At 38.4% G+C, this 22,044-nt stretch overlaps 1 protein-coding gene across 1 annotated transcript in view; it reads left to right on the plus strand.

The window, feature by feature from the left end:
* The window catches only part of LOC120608203 (uncharacterized), a 132,644-nt gene that overhangs the window by 39,939 nt on the left and 70,661 nt on the right, over positions 1-22,044 (plus strand). The window contains exons 16-22 of the mRNA XM_039869987.1: positions 5,942-6,142; positions 6,864-6,985; positions 8,896-9,124; positions 12,141-12,343; positions 14,588-14,743; positions 17,431-17,524; positions 18,306-18,443. Coding sequence (XP_039725921.1) covers positions 5,942-6,142; positions 6,864-6,985; positions 8,896-9,124; positions 12,141-12,343; positions 14,588-14,743; positions 17,431-17,524; positions 18,306-18,443 — 1,143 coding nt within the window. The remainder of the gene's footprint in view (positions 1-5,941; positions 6,143-6,863; positions 6,986-8,895; positions 9,125-12,140; positions 12,344-14,587; positions 14,744-17,430; positions 17,525-18,305; positions 18,444-22,044) is intronic.

The following is a 22,044-nucleotide window of genomic DNA, read 5'->3' on the forward strand; positions in this document are numbered from 1 at the left end:
TAATGAATGATGATTCCATTCAAGTTCATTGTCCTGTCAGGCTAAAAACAGATGAACTGCCTGACCTTAGTATGGCCTTTAGAAGTGTATGCCGCATGTGGGTGGGTGAGAGCAGTTGATGAAACAAGTTACAATGGTAAATTTAAAGCAATAAAATAGCAAGTTACTAAATCATCATCCTGTCATTAATGGTTCATATCCCAGTAATAAATGAAAAACTGCTCTTCGTTTATGTCCTTAGCATGAATTATTAGCCCTTCTGATAATCACTTGTTGGAGTTTATTCATAAAATATTAAATATTTTCTCGGTACCAGGTACTGTTCTAGACATTGGGAACATACAGATAAATAAGAGAAGATGACCTCTATCTTTAAGGAATTTCTAGTTTGTAAACATTGATCTGACCTCTAAGCAAAATTATAACCCACTGGCCCATCCGAGAACCATGGGGACCCAAGTGGAGGGAGAGAGTTGCCCTGTGGGGGGTTGTCAAAGTAAGTCTTTCCAGAGGTATAGATATTTAATCTGTTACTAAAAGATTAGTAAGATGTTTCTGTGAGAGAAGGAAAGATTCTAAAGCAAAAGAAACAGCATTAGCAGTGTCAAGGAGGTATAGAATGGGGATGGCGAGCTTGGAGAATGGCAAGAAGACTCCTATGGCTAGGATGTAAAGGCATGCTGAGAAATGAGCTGAGCATGTGTTTTAGTTGCAGCCTGTGAAGTGCCTGCTAATCCATGCTACATTTAGAATTTATCTTAGAAGCAAAGAAAAGCCATTGGTGAGTTTCATTTGCATCGAAATACAATCTGAGCTTTGCTTTCATATCATGGCTGTTTGGGTGTCAGTGTGGAGAATGGATTGGAATAGAGAGCTCCTGGAGAAAAGCAGTGCAGTTATTGCAACAGGGACCTGAAGAGTTAGGAGGGGACCTACACTAAAGATGTGATGGTGAGACTGGGAAGGAGGAGCAGGCTTGAGGGAATTTTGCAGAAGTGGAAATGGCAGGATTTGAAGATAGGATGTTGGGATGAGAGATTAAGGGTGGAATTAAAATGATTTCCTCAGGGTCAGGGAGGAGGCTATTATCTGAAACAGAATGCAGGAGGAGGGACACTATAGGGGGAAGATAATATTGTGTCTAGGATACAAGGCATAGAAGGGGAGTTTGCTAAAACACAGGTGTGAATGTGTTATGGGTGCTATAGTTTTGAAACTCAGGAGCAGGTATAGGCTGAGATATGACCGTGGAAGTTGAAACACAGTAATAAGTCAAAATGACTAGAAAAAGCCTGCGATATCTGAAATGGGCCTCTGGGTAACACTCACCTTTAAGGGGAAGGTCATTGAACAAGAATCCATGAGAGAAACAAGGAGAAGCCAAAGAGACTGGAGAAAAAAAGAAGGAATAGTGTTATGAAAACCAATGGAGGGCATGGGAGGGGAGTGTTTTAATTAGGACAGGATGGTTACTAGTGTAGAGTGTAGTGAAACATTGAGAAAGAAGACTTCTAAAAGCCAGACAGCAGAGTCAGCCATCAGGTGGTCACGGCCAGCTTTGCACGACTCTCAGAAGAGTGACGGAGGTAGAAGCCAAGTGACAGTGCCCTATGACGTGGTCAGAAGGTGGGGAAGTGGAAATGTTTTCTTTGAATTGTTTTTCTAGTAGAATAAATGGTTTACCATTTCATCTACTCTCTGCTTTATTACTCACGGGGATGTAGGTCACCCAATATTTGAAAACAATTGGCTGGGCTTAAAGGGTACAAGCCCTGGGCTTTGAAACCTGTACCTCTTTTCAAAGATAATTGGCCTCTACAAAGTTTGCATCCGCAAACTTGATCAGCCAGTTAGAACCTTATTTTGGTCAACTGAGTAATGAGAGATTTAGACTCCTAGTATAGTGACCGGAAAGGCTGCATTAAATGTAAATAAGACAGAATCCTCAAACTCAACTGGTTTACTGTCCAGACATGAGTTATAAACAGTCCCCCTTTTCTGTATTCTCTCCCCACCTTCCTCTTTTCTAGGCCTCCTATGGAGGCCCAGGTGGATTCAATGGCAGAGAAGAATATAAGGATAGAGAGGACTGAAAAACAGACCAATTCGTCTTTACTTCAGCCTAAGGTTCATTCTGTGCTAAGCTACCAGGACTGTCCACTAGTTTGTTCTATGGTACATGAAATCATTTTAACTTAAAACAATGGTACATGAAATCATTTTAACTTAAAACAATCATTGCAAATATCTCTCTCCTTTCTACCCTGAGAATAAGCTCCCTGTAGAAACTGAACTATCTGCCAAAACTGTAAAATGTAGCCTTCTAAATCAGAAATTCTGTCGAAAGAGCCTATTTTTAATGGATAAACCAGATTTTTATCTAGAGTACAATTGATTCCCCCCAGTACTGATTCCTCTGCCAAGTTTCTTCAGCTGTTTTTGATTGTTAAGTATATTGGAATCACTAAAGTTTCAGAATTGCTCGAACACATTGCGTTGTCTTAAATCCTAAAAGTAACCATATTATGTATAAACATTCGTAAAAATAGGGCTGGCGTGAATTTAGGTAGATTAAGAAATGCTTAGAGAAGCAAGGCTTCGATTATACCAGGTCATAAGTGACACTTGTACCAACTGCTAATTTTCTACACAGCCACCAGAGGACACAATTTCAGGGTGATTTGAATTAGTGTTTGGAGCACTAACAACAAAAATTCTGTGACAGGCTGCATCTAGCATTGATTTTCTGTTTCGCACTTTCATTTGACCTAAAATACTATTTTTTAAATCCAAGAAATAAAAAAAAAAAAGTTTGAGGCAAAAATAATTTAAACACAGTAAGGTTTGAGAGTATTACCGTTGGCTATTTTTCTATTTTCTCCAGTATTCGATGCCTACCATCAATTTGTACCACATATAATTTTGCCTGAGAGTTGGCCTTTGACACACACAGGTGACATTTGACAGGCTAGAAAGACTTCTTAGACAAATACCAGCCCAGAGCTTAAATGGAAATGGGCCAGTTAACAAACAGATAATAAATAGAACCTGCGAGGTGGAAAGATCACGGTCCTATCCCTGTGGGGAAAGAATTCATAATGAAATTATGCTGGGGTCCATCTCAAAGCTTCTCAGCGTTGAGGCCAAAGCTTTAAAAAGCCTTATCAATTTAAAAAAAGCAAATTTTTCTTCTCAACAGCTAGGGTGGCCAGGTAAAATATGACAAATTTAACTAGATGACCTGTATTTTTATTTGCTAAATCTGGCAATCTTGTCAACAACAAAAGTGAATATGGCGATTTAGTACCCGCCTATGCAATTTGGTATCACCAGATTGGAATCACCAGCAAGAACCCTCCCCAGAAACTTACCCAGCCAAACAGCCAAACAATAGGGCTCTTTGTACAAAAACAGGTCAAGGCAATACAAATGCTGCAAACTAGCTCCTGGGATTGGCCTGGCCCAGCCAAAAAGGTTCAGGTTAGTCCAGAATGACTTAGGGAAGTAATTGTTTCTTTCCTAATCTCCCCCTAGGCTATATTGAGTGACAGCCTTCCTACCCCAACTAGTCACTCCTTCATTTCTGCTTTGTCTTCTGCTATATTGAATGTTATTCTAGAGTAGAGCTCTGTGGATGGAATAAGGCAATGTCGATCATCCTGCAAGGCAAGGGGATCTCTATCATCCTTCATTTCATTACACCCTGAGATGTTGCGTGTTTAATCTATAGAGTACATTCTGTGTCCTACGCTTTTAGCTTCCTCCAGTTGATCTAAGGTCCCTTGACCAAACTTTCCCAAAGGACATCTGCATAATCAGATGCTAAATAAAGTACCCCAGCCTCTCCCTCCTTGAGCCTTAGCATTAAAACCCTCAGGTACTGGATGTCTATTAGTAAGGCAGCATTTGATTCCTAGTCTGCTATTGATTCTTTAATGTTCACGTCCAGTGGGAGTCTCGGAAGCTATGATTGGCAAGATGGAGACACTCCTGACTTTGTACTGCATACTTCCTTTACCTCATTTTGCCTCCTGTGCTATTGCCACAGGTAATAGTAGTGCTTACACTTTCTCAGTTCTTTCTGGTTTTGCATTCTTAGCTATGGACTCCACGCAATGAGAGGGGCTCTTTATCTCTTTTTTGTAAATTCCTTAGCTTGTTAAGAACAAGGCTGACTTCCTGACCTTGAACCACCAGGAAAACCAACACCCAGGGAAACAAAACATACTCTTTCTCTAATGCATCTCTAAGTGTGCGAGGCTGCGCAGTCAGTAGAAATTGCATCCTCAACAGTTCACTCATTACTGCCGGTTAATGCACACACTGGGCAAGCCTATGTGTCTTTGATGATATGGTTACCATCGGAGTTGAGGCCTTTTAGAAGCATGAAACCTCCATAAGAAGAGCTAGTCAAAGAAGGCTATTTGGGGAGGAACATCTTGAGCTAAAACTTGATGGGAGGATGTGTTGGATTAGTCTTACAGAGGAAAGGAATTCATTGCATTGTAAACCCAGGGAGAATAAAAGTTCAGAAGCTTCCAGTCAGAGCTGATTTATCCATCAGGCGCTATAGACCACACATGTTTAGGCTCTAAGAACTTTTCAGGGACCATTGATAATGTTTGAGATCTCAGGGGAAAAAAGACATTACTTCAAAATATATGAAGAAAATACAAAATAGGCATCAATAAACGCTTAATTACATGTCTGTAAAATGTAAAACCTTTGTTAACTGAGCACTTGTAAACATCTCATTACATGTGAAAACAATTTATAGATCAGATTTTCTCACTTTATAAGAATCTCCAAATATACACTGCCCAGAAATCATAACCAATGATTAATTAAATGTGTTGCTCGTGGCCAAAGAATTAAAAAAACAAAATTAAACATATCATTTAACATTTTTACAGAAAACAAATTTGATTGATATGTGAGTACATTTTAATATTTGCTAACATGTGGTACAAGGTCTCCAATAGAAAATGTCTAAGGCCAATGAAGGTTTTAAAACAACCCTAAAACAGTAATTATGTTGTTCGGAACTACTTACTTATCTTGTCCTTAAGTCCCTGTTTTGAATTCCAGCCCAGTGATCTCTAAAGAGCTTTTAATCATTAGCACCGTGACTAATCACACACAGAAAGAATTTACACACAGAACAGAAATTCCTTAAGCCCATATACAAATGTAAAAGCAAAATGAAGAGCATCTCTTTCTGAATTCCCACACTAAGAACCCTTTTCAACCATTAGGGTCTGGAAACTTTCTTTGGTTTTTAGAAAAAACTCGTGAACTCCACAAGAAAAGGAGCTCCCTTGAGGCCTTTGAGAGTTCTGGCCTCTGAGCCCTTCCTAGTGGAGTCCAGGCTACAATAAATGCCTATGTATCTGGGGGGACTTTCCCTCTCAGCCTTTCATTTTGCCACACCTACCATCATTTCTACATTGGCGAGGTTTGGGCAGACTATTACAGAGAAGGGATTGAGGATGTAGACCAGGGGAGGAGGCTGCCTGTCTATGTTTGGTGATGGAGTAAAATGGGGCAGGAAGGATTGGTCTGTGAAGAAAGGTATGAGAGGTAAATAAATTTGATGAAGTGACATTGAATGCACTGTCGTTAGAACTTAGAATCATTAGATATTATATTATTCATTATGTAACTCCCTTTTATCTGAGGAGAACAGGGGCAGAGGGGACAGAGACAAAATGAGTACTCTTTCCCTTGCCCTCCCTAACTATCTGTGGGTTTACTAATTGCTCTGAGCTACACTGGTGCTGCAGCTGCTGGCCGCAGGCTGGTACCCAGAGAGGTTCAGTGCCGAGTCTCTCCTGCTGGTGGCCAGGGTCTTTCTAAAGCATTGAGTGGGCGAGACCTCACCTCCCTTCCCTGGGCCGTAGGGCTGCTTCTGCTATTCCCTGACTATTAACCTTATTTGCAGCTTCTTGACAGTTACTTTGAAGCCTACCAGCATGTGTTGGACCCTGAGGAGAGGTTTGCTTTAGCACAAGTGATCACTGACATCATGCACAGGTGCCCAAGATTTGATCTCAGCCACTCTTATTTCATTAAAGCCTACCAAGATGAATGCGCCTGCCTGAGGCTTCACCTGCAGCTAGTGAGGGGTATCCTCAACCAGCACGTGAGTACAGTTGGGTTTTAAAATATTGCATGCGAGAAGAGGATGGGAAACATGGTCAGAACTAAAAATAGTGGGGTTTTTTTTCATCGTGGGTCCGGAATCTGGGTTTTCTAGGGCGGCATGTACAGCATGTTTATTTGTAAGCTCATTTGCTTTGTTAAATTCCAAGCATAACTACAGTCTTCAAAGGAGGTTTCTGACCCTAATCACATTTAATGGTCCACAAGTTGTTTTCATTAGATTATAGAGTGAAAGAAAGAGTAAACACACCCCTTTACAAGGCATTGATGTATAAAATTATGTATTTTTTAAAAATGTTGCGACTATTTTTAGGACACTAAAGAGAACAATCACCATGTATATCCTCTGGGGAAAAGCTAGTGGCAGGAAGTAAGTAGAGGATAAAGATTGTTGCAGTACATTTACCTTAGGCCTGGTTAGAATTTTTTCTTTGTAGTCGATTATTTGACAAAAAGTTTTCTTGTGCCCCTTAAGATGGCCTGAAGTTGGTTACCTTTGTTTATCTCGGCTGACCCTTGGATCAGACTGAGAGACCAGCATGTTCCTGTAAGACTGGATCCTCGAAATTATGTCTTGGTGAAAATGAGTCAAATAATTAAGAGATACAAAGCATTGATGTTTTCCTCATGCCAAGGCTCATAACTCACATCCATGGGAAAGTTTAACTTTTCTAATTTTAACTTTTATGCTACATTTCTAGATAGAGTGTCAGCGGGAGTACGTCCAGAGGCTTTGGCGAGAAGGCCATCCAGATGGTAGCAATAACTTTGGACTTCCCTTTAACATAATTTGCAAACAACTTATTTCCATCAACAATAGCTGGTAGGCTGGTGTTGTCTTTATATATGTGACATTTAATCTTCTAGATAAGTTAAGAGTATGATGCTAAGTCTAAATACTTTTCTATAAAGCACTTTTCAAGTCTTTGGGTAGATGAGAGAATATAATAGTCATAGAAGAGGGATTCCCTTACACCTTCAATATCTGTTTGCTTTGTAAGTAATGAAGAATAGGGGGCTTGAATTTAAATTTATGCCACGGGGCACAGAAACTTCGCTCCCTTAAGAAGTCCCTAAAAAAAGTAGTTGCTCTTGAAATGCCATCAGAGGTTTAAATCAGAGGTTTCACACAAGCAGACATATATGAAACTTGGATGTGCTTAAAAGTTTCTCAAAAAGGAAATTATTTTTTATAGCAAGTACTACCAAAAAGGTTTTTGCAGACTCACCATGTGACCCCCTACCTTTAAAGGAGTAAATTAAGTTTATTGAGACCAGAGAGAGGACATACTTTAAGTCACCCCGTTGATACGTAGTATGCCTCCCCATTCCCTTCCAGCCTTTGAGGACAGAGGGAACTGGGAAGTAGGCGACAAGGCCCAAGTTGATCTATGTGGCTCAAGAATACGATATCTCTATTGCCTTCAAATGGGTGGAGAAATTGTCCAGCTCCTTTCAACATCCAACAAATATTTGTTGAGCACCCACAAGTACTAGGCAGTGTGCTAGGAAGTGATGTGAACAACAGAGGCATGGCCCTATGCTCCTGTGAAGTGTAAAGGTCAATAGTACAGGCAGACTTTTGGTGGGAAATTGCTGCAGTAGGTTATGGTATCATCTTGGAGACCAGCAGGGTGTCATAAGATTTCATAACTGAGATTCTAACCTTGTCTCCTGAGAAAGAGCCTTGGGAGTCCCAAGCACAAGACTACATTTTCTCCACAGACCTTTCTCAGGACTGATATCTTCACTGTAATAAGCTTGAGACACCAGCTGTGTATGTGCAACTTGCTATATGGCAAGAGTCTACTGTTTAGGAAATGGTTTTAGGCAGAACATGCTAGCAAGGCCTCTATGGATACTAAGACCTGTCGGAATTGCTCAAAAGCAAATAGAATTTGCTTGATAAGTCTCCTTTCCTGCCTTAGGATTGTATTTTTTTAAGATCTAGGACTAAGAGTAATCCATTTGCATAAAGTTAAGGAATATTTAAGTTCTTTAGTTCTATGTATGTATAGAAAGGCCCTTGACTTGTGCTGTGTCCTCTATGTCCAAAGGAAAACCCAGAGAAAGCATTTGATCATTTCTGGCCTCTTTCATTTATAAAATATAACATCTTTAGGGCAAACATGAATGATTTCATCAGTTGTGTACAGAATTTAAAATCGATTTTGTCCATTACTATTTCAGGGAAAAAAGGAATAAAGACTCAGGTGATATGTCCCAAAGGAAGATTAAAGTAACTTAGCTCCCCACTTCCGGGGCTGCCCCCCAGATCCCTGAGACTGGTAATCAGAAGACAATGAAGGGCACAGACAAAAAAAAAAGGGTGAAAAATAGAAACTAACCATGGAATTATTCATTTACTATTTAGTCACTTTTGAGTTACTTTGTTTTAAAATATTTGACTAAATATTGATTACAATATTGAATGTTGACACATTTGCCGTATACATTTTAAGAATCTTATTCTTACTGGGCTTTTAGAATAAACTCATATGTCTTCCAATTTTAAAAGGGTTCACACTAAAGCAAAGAGCATGTTGTATACTCTGATGGGTTCCCTGGACAGCCTCTGAGGCCCCTTCGACTTCCCAGTTTTGTTTTGTTTTGTTTATAATGCCCTAGTTTAAAGGAGCTGTTTTATTGGTCTTTAAAAATATAAAATTTAAGTATCTTTGGAAGCAAGTTCTTTATTGCGTAAAATTGTCATCAGTTGTTCCTCTTTTTAAGCCCAGCTTTGAAAAACATTTATCTACTGGAGTTCCACCCTTCCCTGGGCCTGGCATCGCTCATCCCCAGAGCTCTCGAGCATCTTCTCCAGGAGGCCCGCCACAACTGCAGGCCCACATCAGCCAGTGGCCTTGCCTTGCTGGAAAGACGTGTGCTGTGGCTGGCCCTGGATGTGTGGCTCACCCCAACCAGGCCCGAGTCCTGGTACAGCGCACAGCTCCAGAAAGATGTAGGTTTTCTGAAGGGAGGAGGGGGATCCTTGGCAAAGAGAAGGTTTCCTCCCAGATGTTACTACTTAGCTTTGTTTTTCTGTTTGGCTCTATTCCTCCCCTACTTGGCCAGAGACAGATCATAGTCCTAGGCCTTGCCAACACTTTTATGTAACTTTTTTTTCATTTTTGGTCAAAGTTTCTAGTTTATCAGAATGCCACTTTAATGAAAATTAAAAGGGAAATGTACATAGGTATGTTGGAAGTGTTTTCTGGTTTATTATTTATATTTTAACAATATGCATTTTTCATTAAAAATTATATTTTTCTTTCCACTAAGACTCTTTCTAAAATTTACTCTTTTTGTTCTGAGCTGAGATCTAGTGAGGAGAGAGAGGACTGAGTGAGGAGTCAAGTTCGGGCCTGCCATTAACTCTCTATGTGACCCAGAGCAAGTCTCTGAGCCTCTCTGAGCCTCACTTTCCTACTTTGTGACATTTTGTTTGTGTATTAGAAAGAGAATGGCAGTGGGTGAGCCTGATGATCTCTAAAACCCCTCCAACTCTAATGATCTGTGTTTTCAACTATGGCCTGACAATTTACAAGGTGTTTGTAGTTGGATTTTAATTATTTGCTTTTTCTGTTAAGGCTATCGCAGTTGAGCCTGGGGTTTCAATTCAACCTTACTTTGTGTGGGTACTTGCTGTATGACAAAGTAACTCTCAAAGGCCTCCACCACCAAAAATATATGTCTGGCTCAGCCTCCTATCCCCTCTTTCCCAAACTAAAATTTTATTGTATTTAACTTAATTTTAAGTTGATAAAAATAATATAATACAGAATTTTATCAAAAGAGGAAAGCAAAAAAAAAAACACTAAATATAATCGCTCAAGTGCATTTATAATTATTTTTCTGTGTTCAAATATTTTTCATGTGCATGTTGTACATAATTATATCTCCTGTTTTTCTCACTTAACATTATATTATATATTTTTCTATATTGCTAACTAGTCTTTATACTCACTTTTATGACCACATAATTCCCTTAAGTGATGAATCATCTAACTATTTCCCTCTTGATGGACATTCAAGTAGTTTCCAAAATTTCACTTTTATTAAAAATGCTATCAGGTACATCTCTCTGCTTATAGATTTCTCCATATTTTGAATCAATTTCTTTTGATAAATTCTTTGAAGTGAACTTGCTGAACCAAAATTTAAGACTTTGGATACCTTTTGGCAGATGCTTTCTAGAAGAGTTGTGCCAAATTATAATGCCACCAATAAAGTATAAGGGTACCAGTTCTGCTACACTGTACAGTATCAGCTGTAAGCATATAAAATCTGTGCTAATATATACTTATGTATAAAAGGTGGCATTACACTGTTAATTTTTCATTTCCTTGCTATTTGTTGAGATTATTCTTCCAAATGTCTTGTCACTAGCTGTTTTATTATTATTTTTTTTTTTTGTAAATTTTCTGTTCTTTCCCTCTGTTTATTTATCTCTTGGAATCTCAATGTCATTCCTATCCACTCACATGAGCTTTTTAAAAATAAAATCTTAACCCTTTTGTCCATGATATTTTCTGCAAGTATTTCCCACAGTTTGTCTTTTATTTTTAACAGAAACTTATTTTCATATAGTAAGATCTGTTGATCTTTTCCTTTGTGATTTCTTCCTAAATCACAGAAAGCAATTCTCTTCCTAAATCCAGAAAGCAAATCTTCCCCTAGATGTTTCATATTTGTCTTATATTATTCTAATTTCTTAAGATTTTCATGTTATTTAAAAAATATTTAACTCCTTTCCTATTCCACCTGGAGTGTGTGTGTCTGTGTGTATGTGTTATGAGGTACGGTTCAGAATTTTTCCCCAAATTACCAGTCATGTATCCTATTATCATTTATTGAGGATTCTTTTCACATTGTATTATTATGGTACCCGATTTTTAAATGTATTTTAAATTCTCTTATAAATCATAGTGAATACCTGAGATAGCTGTCACATAGTTTCCGTAATTATTATTTTTAAAATGTGTTCAAATTTAGACCTAGAAATTATAAATATTCAGATTCAACTTTATATTAGGTCAGAAAGGGAGGCAGCTCTTACCCTCAAAAGACATGTAAGTGTTTAATAAATTTCTTTATCGCTTCGGAAGACTTCAGGAATCTAGAAATTGCACCTTGAATAGACATGGCCTTTGTTAGATAAGTGGACAGATAAGAGAGCTTGTGAACATTTAGGGAGACAAATCATGAAAAGCAGATTACGGGGTTCTTGCTGGGAGTGGCATATTAGAGGGTAGCACACAGCAGAGGAACCAACCTTAGCAGGAGTGCATTAAAGAACAATGTGGTGATTACAGAAATTGCCCTGAGCTGGCTTTGAGTGGAGGAATACTGTAAAGGCAGTTTAGTCTACTGTAAAACTACTGAACTTGGAATTAGGAAGCCTAAATTTACTTTTGGTACTGCTGTGTTTCAGATCCCTTACTGATAAAATGGTATCTGTGATGCCTGCTTCGCGGGGATCGTGTAAAAATAAAAATGAGTAAATATTTGTGAAAATACTTTGAAATTTTGAAACTGCAGTAGAGTGGTGCATAAGAAATTATTATTATTATTGACCACTAAAATACTTGAAAAATATCAGGGACTTCTATTTCTATTTAGGTTGTCTTTGCCATTTCTATTCTTTATTTTGGTTTAAAATGTTTATAATAATGATAACAACAAATACTATGTATCAGGCATTTTTGCATCTGTTAACTCACTTAACCCCTCAACAACCCTATCAGGTAATTATTATCTATTAACACGTGTTATATACTGTTATTCTCCTTATCTATACTTTACAGATGAAGAAGCTAAGAGACAGCGAAATGGAATAAATTGCCCCAAATCTCACAGTTTATAAGTGGCAGAGCCAGGAATTGAGCCCAGAGTCTGTGCCACTGATAGTAGTTTTCTTAATATGGAAAATTTCTTTTTTTTTTTTATATTCTAAAGAGTACTTTGTTTTCTTTCAGCTTTTTTCAGCTAAAGTAATGGGAGATCCCTTTCTCGTGGAGGAGATAGGCCTCCTTGCATTCAAGTCTGCAGCAGCTGAAAAACAGAACCAAGGCCAAGATTCTCACATGCTGCTCCTGGATACGTTTGCCAAACTACTAGAACTTGTGACCCTCCGCCACCGGCTGATAGAAATGAGTCTGGAGAGTGTACACTTAGCTCGGTAATAGGGGGACTGAGTATCCAGATGGGGTCTCCCTGCCAACCAGCCTTCCCCCACTCTGTGCCCCCAGAGTAGTCAGAATCCAGTTTGAGGACCCCCTAAATGACTGAAATGATCACCTTCCTTCCTTACTCCTTCTCTCATCTAGACCTCCCCATGTGCCTCTCTGACCACTCAGCTAGGCTGGATCCTGGCACTTGGCCTTCCTCTTCATTCAGCACATTGCCTTGTAATAAGATGCTTAATATTGGTTTATTAGTTTTCCTGCTAGTGGAAGCTCTCTGAACGCAAAAGCCTTATCCACTTGGTTTTCCATGGTATTCCATCACCTGGGGTAAGGCCTGAGCCCCAGCACTCAGTGAATATAACGAAGTTGAACAGCAGAGCAGAAGCAGTAGAGGGCCTAGAGAAAGCAGAAGCTGAGTTAGTAACAGCATCCAGGCCTGACAGAGGTATGAGAGATTCAGTAGGTAGAGGGAGAGAAAGATAAATGAGTTAAGTTTTAGGTTTTAGGTTTTAGGTATGTGAGATGATAGTAAGACATCCAAGCAGATATGTCCCACAAGCAGGAAAAATATGGAACTAGAGGGTTTGTTGTAAACATGTATGAGTTCTGTTGTGTTCTGATCTCCTATAGACGAAAGGGTCCAATCATCTACCACCAATCATTTTTGAGGGCCTGTTGTGGCCTATATCTGTACTGGGCACTTTATGTGTATTAGTTCATTTAATTCTCAGAATATTCTTATGAGGTAGCTTACAAACATTTTACCAGTAAGAAAGTAGAAACTCAGAAAAGCTAAGTAATTCACCTAAGATTACATAACTAGAAAGTATATTCAAAGAATATACAAATTTAAACCATGAATCAAGATATTTATTAAACTCTATGGTACTACCTTCCCATAATTTCTGATCCTTGCTCTCAAGGAACTCAAAATGTAAATTTACCCCTAATACAGTTTAATATGCTACTTTAGTAGCATATTAACAAAATATCATGAGAGCAAAGAAAATGGAGTATTTCCTTCTTTTTAAGTGGATCAGGGAAGCTTCATAGAAGAGAAACTGTTATAAGATGAATTGAGTGCCCCACTCCCAAATTTATATGTTCAAGTTCTAATCCCCAGGACCTCAATGTGATCTTATGTGGAGATAGAGTCTTTGCAAAAGTAATCAGGTTAAAATGAAGTTAATGTGGGTGAGTCTTAATCCAGTATAACTGGTGTCCTTATTAGAAGAAGAAATTTGGACACAGACACACACACAGAGGGAAGACACAAGGAGAAGATCGCCAACTATAAGCCAAGGAGGGAGGCCGGAACAGATCCTTCCCTCATAACCTGCAAAAGCAACCAACCCTGCTGACACCCTGACCTCAGAATTCCATCCTCCAGATCTGCGAGACAAATTTCTGTGGTGTAAGCCATCTAGTTTATGGTACTTTGTTACAGCAGCCCTAGCAAACTAATATCAGTGCCGTTTGGACTCAGCCTTAATATGCCAACTTCTCAAGATGGAGAAATGTGTTAGAAGGGGGATGCGAGAGGAGGGGAAGCCATTCTAGACATGCAAGGCTGAAATGCCAGAGGGACATCTGAATGGAGCCTCACTGGCAGATATGGAAATGTGGAGAGGAGCTCAGAGTTGAGGCAGGACAGAAATGGGGTCGCAAATTCTCACACTGCAGGGTGATAAGTAGGGCATGGGGTTAGAAGACAGAGTCCCCGAGTAGGAGATGGAGAGGATGAGAAGAAGGCCAGGTATGGAATCTCAGAAACATGAGAAGTTGAAAATAAAGAGGATGAGAAGCCAGTGAAGACTGAGAGTGGTCGTGAGGCAGGAACGTGGAGACGCTGGACCCAGGAGAACAAAGACGATCCTTGAGGCGGGGACAGAGTCTAGCTGTGAAGGTCTCTGAGAGAAAATTGTGAGCCTGGCATTAAGGGCGATATTGGTGACCAGATGAGGGCTCTGAGGGCAGAAGCCAGCTTGCAGGAAGTGAGAGTTGGGCAAGTGCCCAAGCATATCTCCTCCTACTTTACTGCTTTGTTTAACTGTCATAGCATGGAGCAGACACAAGACTTTTGTGACTCATTCACTTCCTACCCTACTTGGCTTTCTCTTGTTTTGCCTTTTGCTTTTGTGCTTATGTACATGTTTTGTTTTTCTTACCACTTAATTTTCTTTTAGTGGAAAGTAATAGAAAATGCTGTTGACTCTTTCCTCCCTCCTCCCTTTTAGTCTCTATAAGGAAATGGCCCAGGAGATGGGTTTTGAAGAGTTCCATTTGTATCTGAGGCCTGTTCAGTTTGAATTTGCATCACACAAAGACAAGGTGGACCATCTACCTCCTATCTTTATCACCTCTTTGCTGGAAGACAGTGATTGCATAGACAGGTGAGCCTTAAGAGGGTCAAAAAAAATAATAATAATGTAATGGTAGAATGAATGACCAGTGAAAAATAATTTCTGCTACCAGTGGACACGTAAGTGCAATTGTATTTCTAAATTCTCTTCCTTATATTCTACCTGCCATAATGCCATTTCTTTTTTATTTTTTCTTTCTCTCTCTCTCTCTCTCTCTCTCTCTCTCTCTCTCTCTCTCTTAATAAGGGGAAAAATAAGCTCTCAATCAGGGGTAATAATTGGGCTTAAAAACACCAAGTAACTGAAAAATGGAAGAATCAGATCATAGAGTTCAAATGAGATGAAATTACAGACTTAGGCAGCTGCTCAGGTTGACTGTGTTGCTTCTGAGTAGAAAGGGGTGTTGGTCTCATGGGGCCAAAAACCATGGATCAGAAGTCCAGGTCCCTTCTCTCACTTTCCCTGGGACCAGGAAGAAGTCAGTCAAGTTTGTTGAGCACTATTTCCTCGAAACTCTAACACAATATACAAATTCAACATGCATGGCAACACTTAGGTTTTTTTTGTTGGTCAATAACAGAAGCTGACTCAAACCAGTGACACCTTTTTTGTTATGTCCCATAAGTAGAGCTCATTGCCAGAAAGAAAACTCTCTTACCAGTAACAGATCATGAATCTATTCAGACAAGAAAAGGAATCTTCGCCCCACCCGCCACAGAGTCAGCCTTTGGTGTGTGCTAAGAAGAAACTCCTGTCTCTCTCTCTCTACTTTCCTCCTCTCCTAGTCTGCCCTTCTCAAGGGTCTTAGCTCTATCCTTGGAGATTCCTGGTACTGACCCCACTCACCCCAAGGAAAGCAAAGATGACTCCAAGAAGGGAAAGCCACTTTTGTTTTGCTAATGTGAATCCCTGCTCAAAATAAAACTTGGATGTGTTTATACGTTAAAGGATTCCTCTTCCCAGAGAGAGAGCATGGGTTGAAATGAAGGAGGTTAAGATGACAAATACAGTTCCCCAGAATTTCTCAACCTTTGGCACTACTGAAATTTGGGTCTGGGTGGCTCTGTCTTTTAGTGGGCTGTGTGCATCAGGGGTTGTTTAGCAGCACCCCTGACCACTACCTACCAGATGCCAGTAGCACCCCTTCTTCCCATTTGTGACAATCAAAAATGTCTCTGGACATTGCCAAACATCCCCTGGGGGCAAAATCTCCCCTGCTCTACCCTGTCACACTAACTAAACCCAAAAAGAATTTCTAGTAAGATAGAGAGATCTCTCACAGAAGCTGAAGGCAGGAGGTATAATTGGGCCTTAAGCAAGGCTAAGTCTCCAACTTGGAGCCAAGCTCCAAATTGTCTCTTCAAGGGCCTCCTGATGGAGCTGGTATTCCACACTGCTGTGAAATAGAGCATATTTTTGTTCAGCTAGAATCAACCAAATAGCACATACTTCCCAGGTCCTCTGTGGCCTGGCCAAGTAGTGATTGGTCCTCCCAATGATAATCTAGAGAGCCTGCAAGATCTGAATTACCAGGGGAAGGTTTATGCATCCAAGGAACATGTGTCTTGAGTTTGCATTTATTTTATGTATGTTAATTTCTTAATTTGGAGTTCCTCTATAACAACATATATATCAAATATGAACATAGCGACTTACATTTTTGAAAGCACATGTATGCATATTATTCCACTTAATATTTGTCATAACCCTATATGAGATAGGTGATATCTCCATTTACAGATTAAAAAAAAAAAAAACAAAGTTAATAGATATTAAATTACTCAATGACGTTTCATAGTTGTGGACAAAAGACTATGTCCCAAGGCAGAAACATGGCTACAAAGAACATTTAGATGATTGTTAGGGCAGGGTGAGAGAGTGAGAACTGAACAACTTTTAGGTTGTGGACAAAGGAGTCTAAGTCAGTGAGGGGCCTGAGTAGATGAGGTTTTGGGGGAGAAAGAAACTTTCTTCTCCCCTTCTAGATTCTTTCAGCTGGTCTAATAATCAAAGAAACATAATAGAGATTATCAAGAGACAAATAACCAAATTTAATTACGTCCATACATACGGGAACTCTATATGCATAAGTGATTCAGAGACAGAAAGGAAAAATGTGATAATAATAACCTTCTGAGCTAAGGATGAGGTAAGGCACCTGGGGCTTTAGAGGGGAAGAAGGTCATTCACAGGATGATAAGAAGAACAGATGTTCAGTATTTAGAAGTTTGCCCTTCTCTAGAGATAGGTCATAAAAAGTTATTTCTGGCGATAACTCCTATTATGGTCAAGGCCCTTAATTTAAATTCTTTAAGGGAGAGGTAAAAGTTTCTCATGAGCCCACAGGGTCTCAGTTTCCTTCAGCTTAAAATAATTCACATGCCAAAGTGTCACATCTTCATGAGGCCTGTCCTGAACCCCTTCAAGATCAAGAAGGCAAGAGGAAAAATGGGAGAAAACAGTAGAATGGTGATCAAGAGAAAATAATTTTAAATACTTCAGGGTGGGTGGTAAACACAATGAAACTACAGATCAGGTCCAATAAGGATTGAAAAGACCCCAGGGCCGTGTGAATGGAAATACCAAGTCTTGTATGATGTCTGCACTTGCTACTACTACTGATGTCCCAGAACTGATCACATGACATTCTGTCTCAGAAGGGCATCTCTTGGCAAATGGCATGACACATCGAAACAATGTCATGTTTCTTCTTGCAGATATTCTCCTACTACTCTTGTCTTAGCCATCTCTGAGGTGGATGATAACCAAGTTGGCAAATTTAGTTTTTACACGAAGGAAGCCATCCTTAAGGTAAATTATTTTATTAATTTTTTAAAAAGGAAACTGAAGTAAAATTAAGCAATTTGCTCATGTATTTCTTTAAAAAGTCATAGTACTGAATTCATATAAAGTTGGCTGCCACATATAAGAAAAGCTTCCAACTTGATGATGATGATAGCCTTGCCTTATTTGATGTGCACATTGGCCCAGTTTGAACTATAGAGAATGCAACACCGTTGCAATAACTTCTATTAGGTATTAAAAAGAAGCATTTGTCATGAACTATCTTTGTTTCAAGCTTTTTAGATATACACTTGTTACTGGAGCTTTTATCTGATCCTTTTAAACCCGGTGCTGTTTTTTCTCTGCCACTCAGATTTCTTTGCTTCCATGTATGTATGTGTGGGTTTGTATTTGTGGCGTGTATATTTTAAACATTAATCTTGGCAGTGTTACAAGAGTCTGGCACTGAGCACATGTTTCCTAGTTCATCAGAGTCTGCTCATCTTTTTTTGACATTTGGGGAAACCTGATAGTGTCCAGCTACAGAGCAAATGGAGCCTGGGGGCTTCCTTCACGGGATAAAATGCTGCTTAGAGAGAGAAAGATTCAGTCTTGTGGCTGAGGAACAAGAATCTCAGCTCATTCTGCATTTTGATTCATATATATATGTATGTATAAATATAATCATATATACATAAATATGTTTTATATATATATATGCTGAATGAGTGGTGATCTCAACCCTCAACTTTACCTCTTTTTTTTTATGAGATAAATTCCTAATACTTTTCATATTTTCTTTCTGTAGCTCTTGTTCCATTCAGGAGTGGAAAATATGCAAGTGACCCTTGTATGTCAAGCTGCTCAGAAAAACGCTTTGATGGTGGCTGTCCAGCAGGCGTCTTTCTATCACACTCCCCGAGGAGGCTGTCCTGCTGATGTCAAGGTCAGCCTGTAAGACAGAGAAACCTGAAGCATGCTACCACTACCACCAGCTAAAGCCAGGCTGCCCCTTCCTTCGCTGCCTCCCTCCCTTCCTCCTTCCCTTGACTGCTCCCACTCCTTCCTCCCTTCTTTCTCTTCTCCCCTTTTCCCTTCTTCTCTTTCTCCCTTTCCCTTTCTTTCCTATATTTTTATCTTCTTTTCTTCCCTCTTTCCCTTTCTTCCTTCTTTCTTAATATGAATCGACACATGACCAAATCTTCACTGGGTCTTTTAATTTTCAGTAATTTGCTAATAATTTTTTCTTTACATATAACTCTGTAATATCGACTAGCTAGGATCATCTGGCAGAAAACAAGCTGTTCCTCTATCCCTACCCTCTGTAGACAAATGATTCCATTGTTTTACATTTTATCCTTCCTGTATTTCTTTTTGCAAAAGTCGGCAGATGTATTTGTCCCTTCTTTTTTCCACAAAAAGTAACATATAATATAGACTCTTTCTCTTTCCTGGATTTTTTTTAGGGGGGTTGTTATTAAAATATAATTCATAGAACATAAAATTCACCATTTTATAGTGTGTAAGGATCATGCAACCATCACCACTATCTGATTTCAGAACACTTTCATCGCTCTCAAAAGAAATCCTATATCCATCTGTAGTCACTCTCATTCCCCACTTCTTTCAGCTCCTAGTAACCAATAATCTACTTTGTGTTTCTATATATTTGCCTGTTCTGGAATTTTATATAAATGGAATCATACAACATATGACCTTTTATGTCTAGATATTTTTTATTTAACATAATGTTTTCAAGTTTTATCCATATTGTAGTATGTATTAATACCCATTCCCTTTTACAGATGAACAATATTATATTATATGGATATATGACATTTTGTTTATCCAATCATCAGTTGACAGATATTGGGTTGGCTATTTTGGCTATTTTGAATAATGCTGCTATGAACATTTATGTACAGGTTTTCGTAAGGACATATGTTTTGAGTTTTGCCAACATTTGCTATTGTCTTTTTTATTTTGGCCATCCTAGTGCAAGTAAAATGGTATCTCATTCCAGTTTTAATTTACATTTCTCTAATTACTAATGATGTCGAGCATCTTTTTGTGTGCCTATTGGCCATTTGCATGTCTTTGTCAGAAAAATATTTAAATTCTTTGCCCTTTTATAATTTTGGATTTTTTGTCTTTTCATTACTAAATTGTAAGAGTTCTTTATATATTCTGAATACAAGTCTTTTATCAAGTATATAATTTGCAAATATTTTCTCTCATTCTGAAAGTCATCTTCTCACTTTCTTGATAGCGTCCTTTGAAGCAGATGTTTTTCATTTTGATGAGTTTGATTTACCTATTTTTTCTTTTGTCAGTTGGTCACTTGTTCTTTTGCTATCATATTTAAGAAATCGTTGCCTAATCCAAAGTGATGAAGGTTTACCCCTATGTTTTCTTCTAAGATTTTTGTAGTTTTACCTCTTGATTTAGGTCGATGGTTCATTTATGGTTGATTTTTGTATGTAGTGTGAGGTAGGGGTCCAACTTCATTTTTTTACATGTGGTTATCCAGCTGTCTCAGCACCACTTGTTGAAAAGACTCATCTTTCCCCATTGAATTGTCCTGGCACCTTTGTCAAAAATCAGTTGACCATAAATGTAAGAGTGTATTTCTGGACTCTCAGTTTTATTCCATTGGTCTATATGTCTATTTTTATGCCATTACCACTATGCTTTAATTACTATAGAGTTGTGATAAGTTTTGAAACTAAGAAGTGTGAGTCCCCCCAAGTTTGTTCTTCTTTTGCAAGATTGCTTTAGCTATTTTGGGTCTCTTGCATTTTCATATAAATTTTAGGGTCAGCTTGTCAATCCTCCCCACCAAAAAAAAACCATTTAGGGTTTTGACAAGGATTGCATTGAATCTGTAGATCAGTTTGTGTACTGTTGCCATTTCGACAATATTAAATTTTCTGATCCATGAACATGGAATGTCTTTTTATTTATTTAGTTCTTCTTTAATGTCTTTTAACAGTATTTTATAGTTTTCCATGTATAAGTCCTGCGCTACTTCTGTTAAATTAATTCAAAAGTATTTTATTCTTTTTGATATTATTATAAATGGAATTGTTTTCTTAATTTCATTTCAGAGTGTTCATTACTAGTCTATAGAAATACTATTAATTTTTGTATATTAATCTCATATCCTGCAACCTTATTAACTTCATTTATTAGTTCTAATAGTTTACTTGTGTTTATGTGTATATATTTTTTAAGATGTTCTGTATGTAAGATCATGTCATCTGCAAATAGAGATAATTTTACTAATTAATTCCTTTCCAATCTAGATGTCTTTTTTTTCTTACCTAATTGCCCTAGCTAGACTGTCCAGTACCCAGTTGAATAGAAATGGTAAGAGTGGGTATTATTGTCTTATTCCTGATCTTAGGGAGAAAGCTTTCCATTTTTCACTGTTAAGTATGATGATTACTGCAGTTTTTTTACAGATGCCTTTGACCAGGTTAAGGACATTCCTTCCTATTCCTAGTTTGTTGAATAATTTATCATGAAGGGGTTTAGATTTTATCTTTTTTGCACTTTGTTTTCTTTACTTAACAGTATATCCTGGAAATCACTACAAATGAGTTCACAGACATTTCCCCCCATAGTTTTAACAAATGTACAGTTCTCTCTTGTATGTATGTACTGGTGAATGTAACTTAAGTATAAAATTAAATATTTTATAATTAAATATTTTTTAAGCCTTATGGATTCTATACAGCTCACCACATTTACCCCTTATCATTTTTATCTACCTCTATTTGTCTATTTCTACTCTCAAAGTTACTAGGAGAGTAAAAATTTATGAGTATGACAAGAATATTCAATCTCCACCTCTATTGCCAAATACTAATTCCCATAGAAGTCAGATACTGAATGAAGTAGAAAATAAGGATAGAGCGAGTTATATATTTTTTAAATTCAACCTCAAAATTCTTAATTTAGAACTTACTATAAGTTGGGCTCATCAGGTAATACTGAGATACAATTCATGCTCCTGAGGAACTTATAGGCCAGTGTGGGTAAGGGGGACAAGCCAATAAGTAGTTCAACTACAAGGCATAAAAGAGGTTCAACAAGCTATAGAAGAAATTAAAGAAGAGAAAGGGGGCATTTGGAAAAATCTGAAGAATGAGCTTTTTTGACAGGCAGAGATGACCATGTGATCATTCTGAGTAAAGAAAAGACCCTGCAGATACTCAGGCATGGGAGCGAGCAAGGGCAGATGGAGACTAGAAAAAAGATGAGCCCAGCCTGACCACCATTTGTCATTTTCATACATAGTTGACATATAGATTGCTTTATTCAAATAATTTCATCTTACAAAGAATACTCATAAACAGATATAAGTTGGGATAGTCTGGTCGAAATGGAGATTGAGAGGCTTATGAGTCACTCCCTGAGAGCCAGCCATCCAGAGAGAAAATGTTGAAAGTCACTGGACAGGAACACAGGGCAGGTGTGGGAAGGCATCAGGAGTAATAGCCTGAAAAGACCTGCAATGCTGGGAGGGGTAGGGAGGTACGAGG

This window comes from Pteropus medius, unplaced genomic scaffold, assembly GCF_902729225.1.
Source record: "Pteropus medius unplaced genomic scaffold, Ma_sr-lr_union100, whole genome shotgun sequence".
In the NCBI taxonomy this organism is placed as follows: domain Eukaryota; kingdom Metazoa; phylum Chordata; class Mammalia; order Chiroptera; family Pteropodidae; genus Pteropus; species Pteropus medius.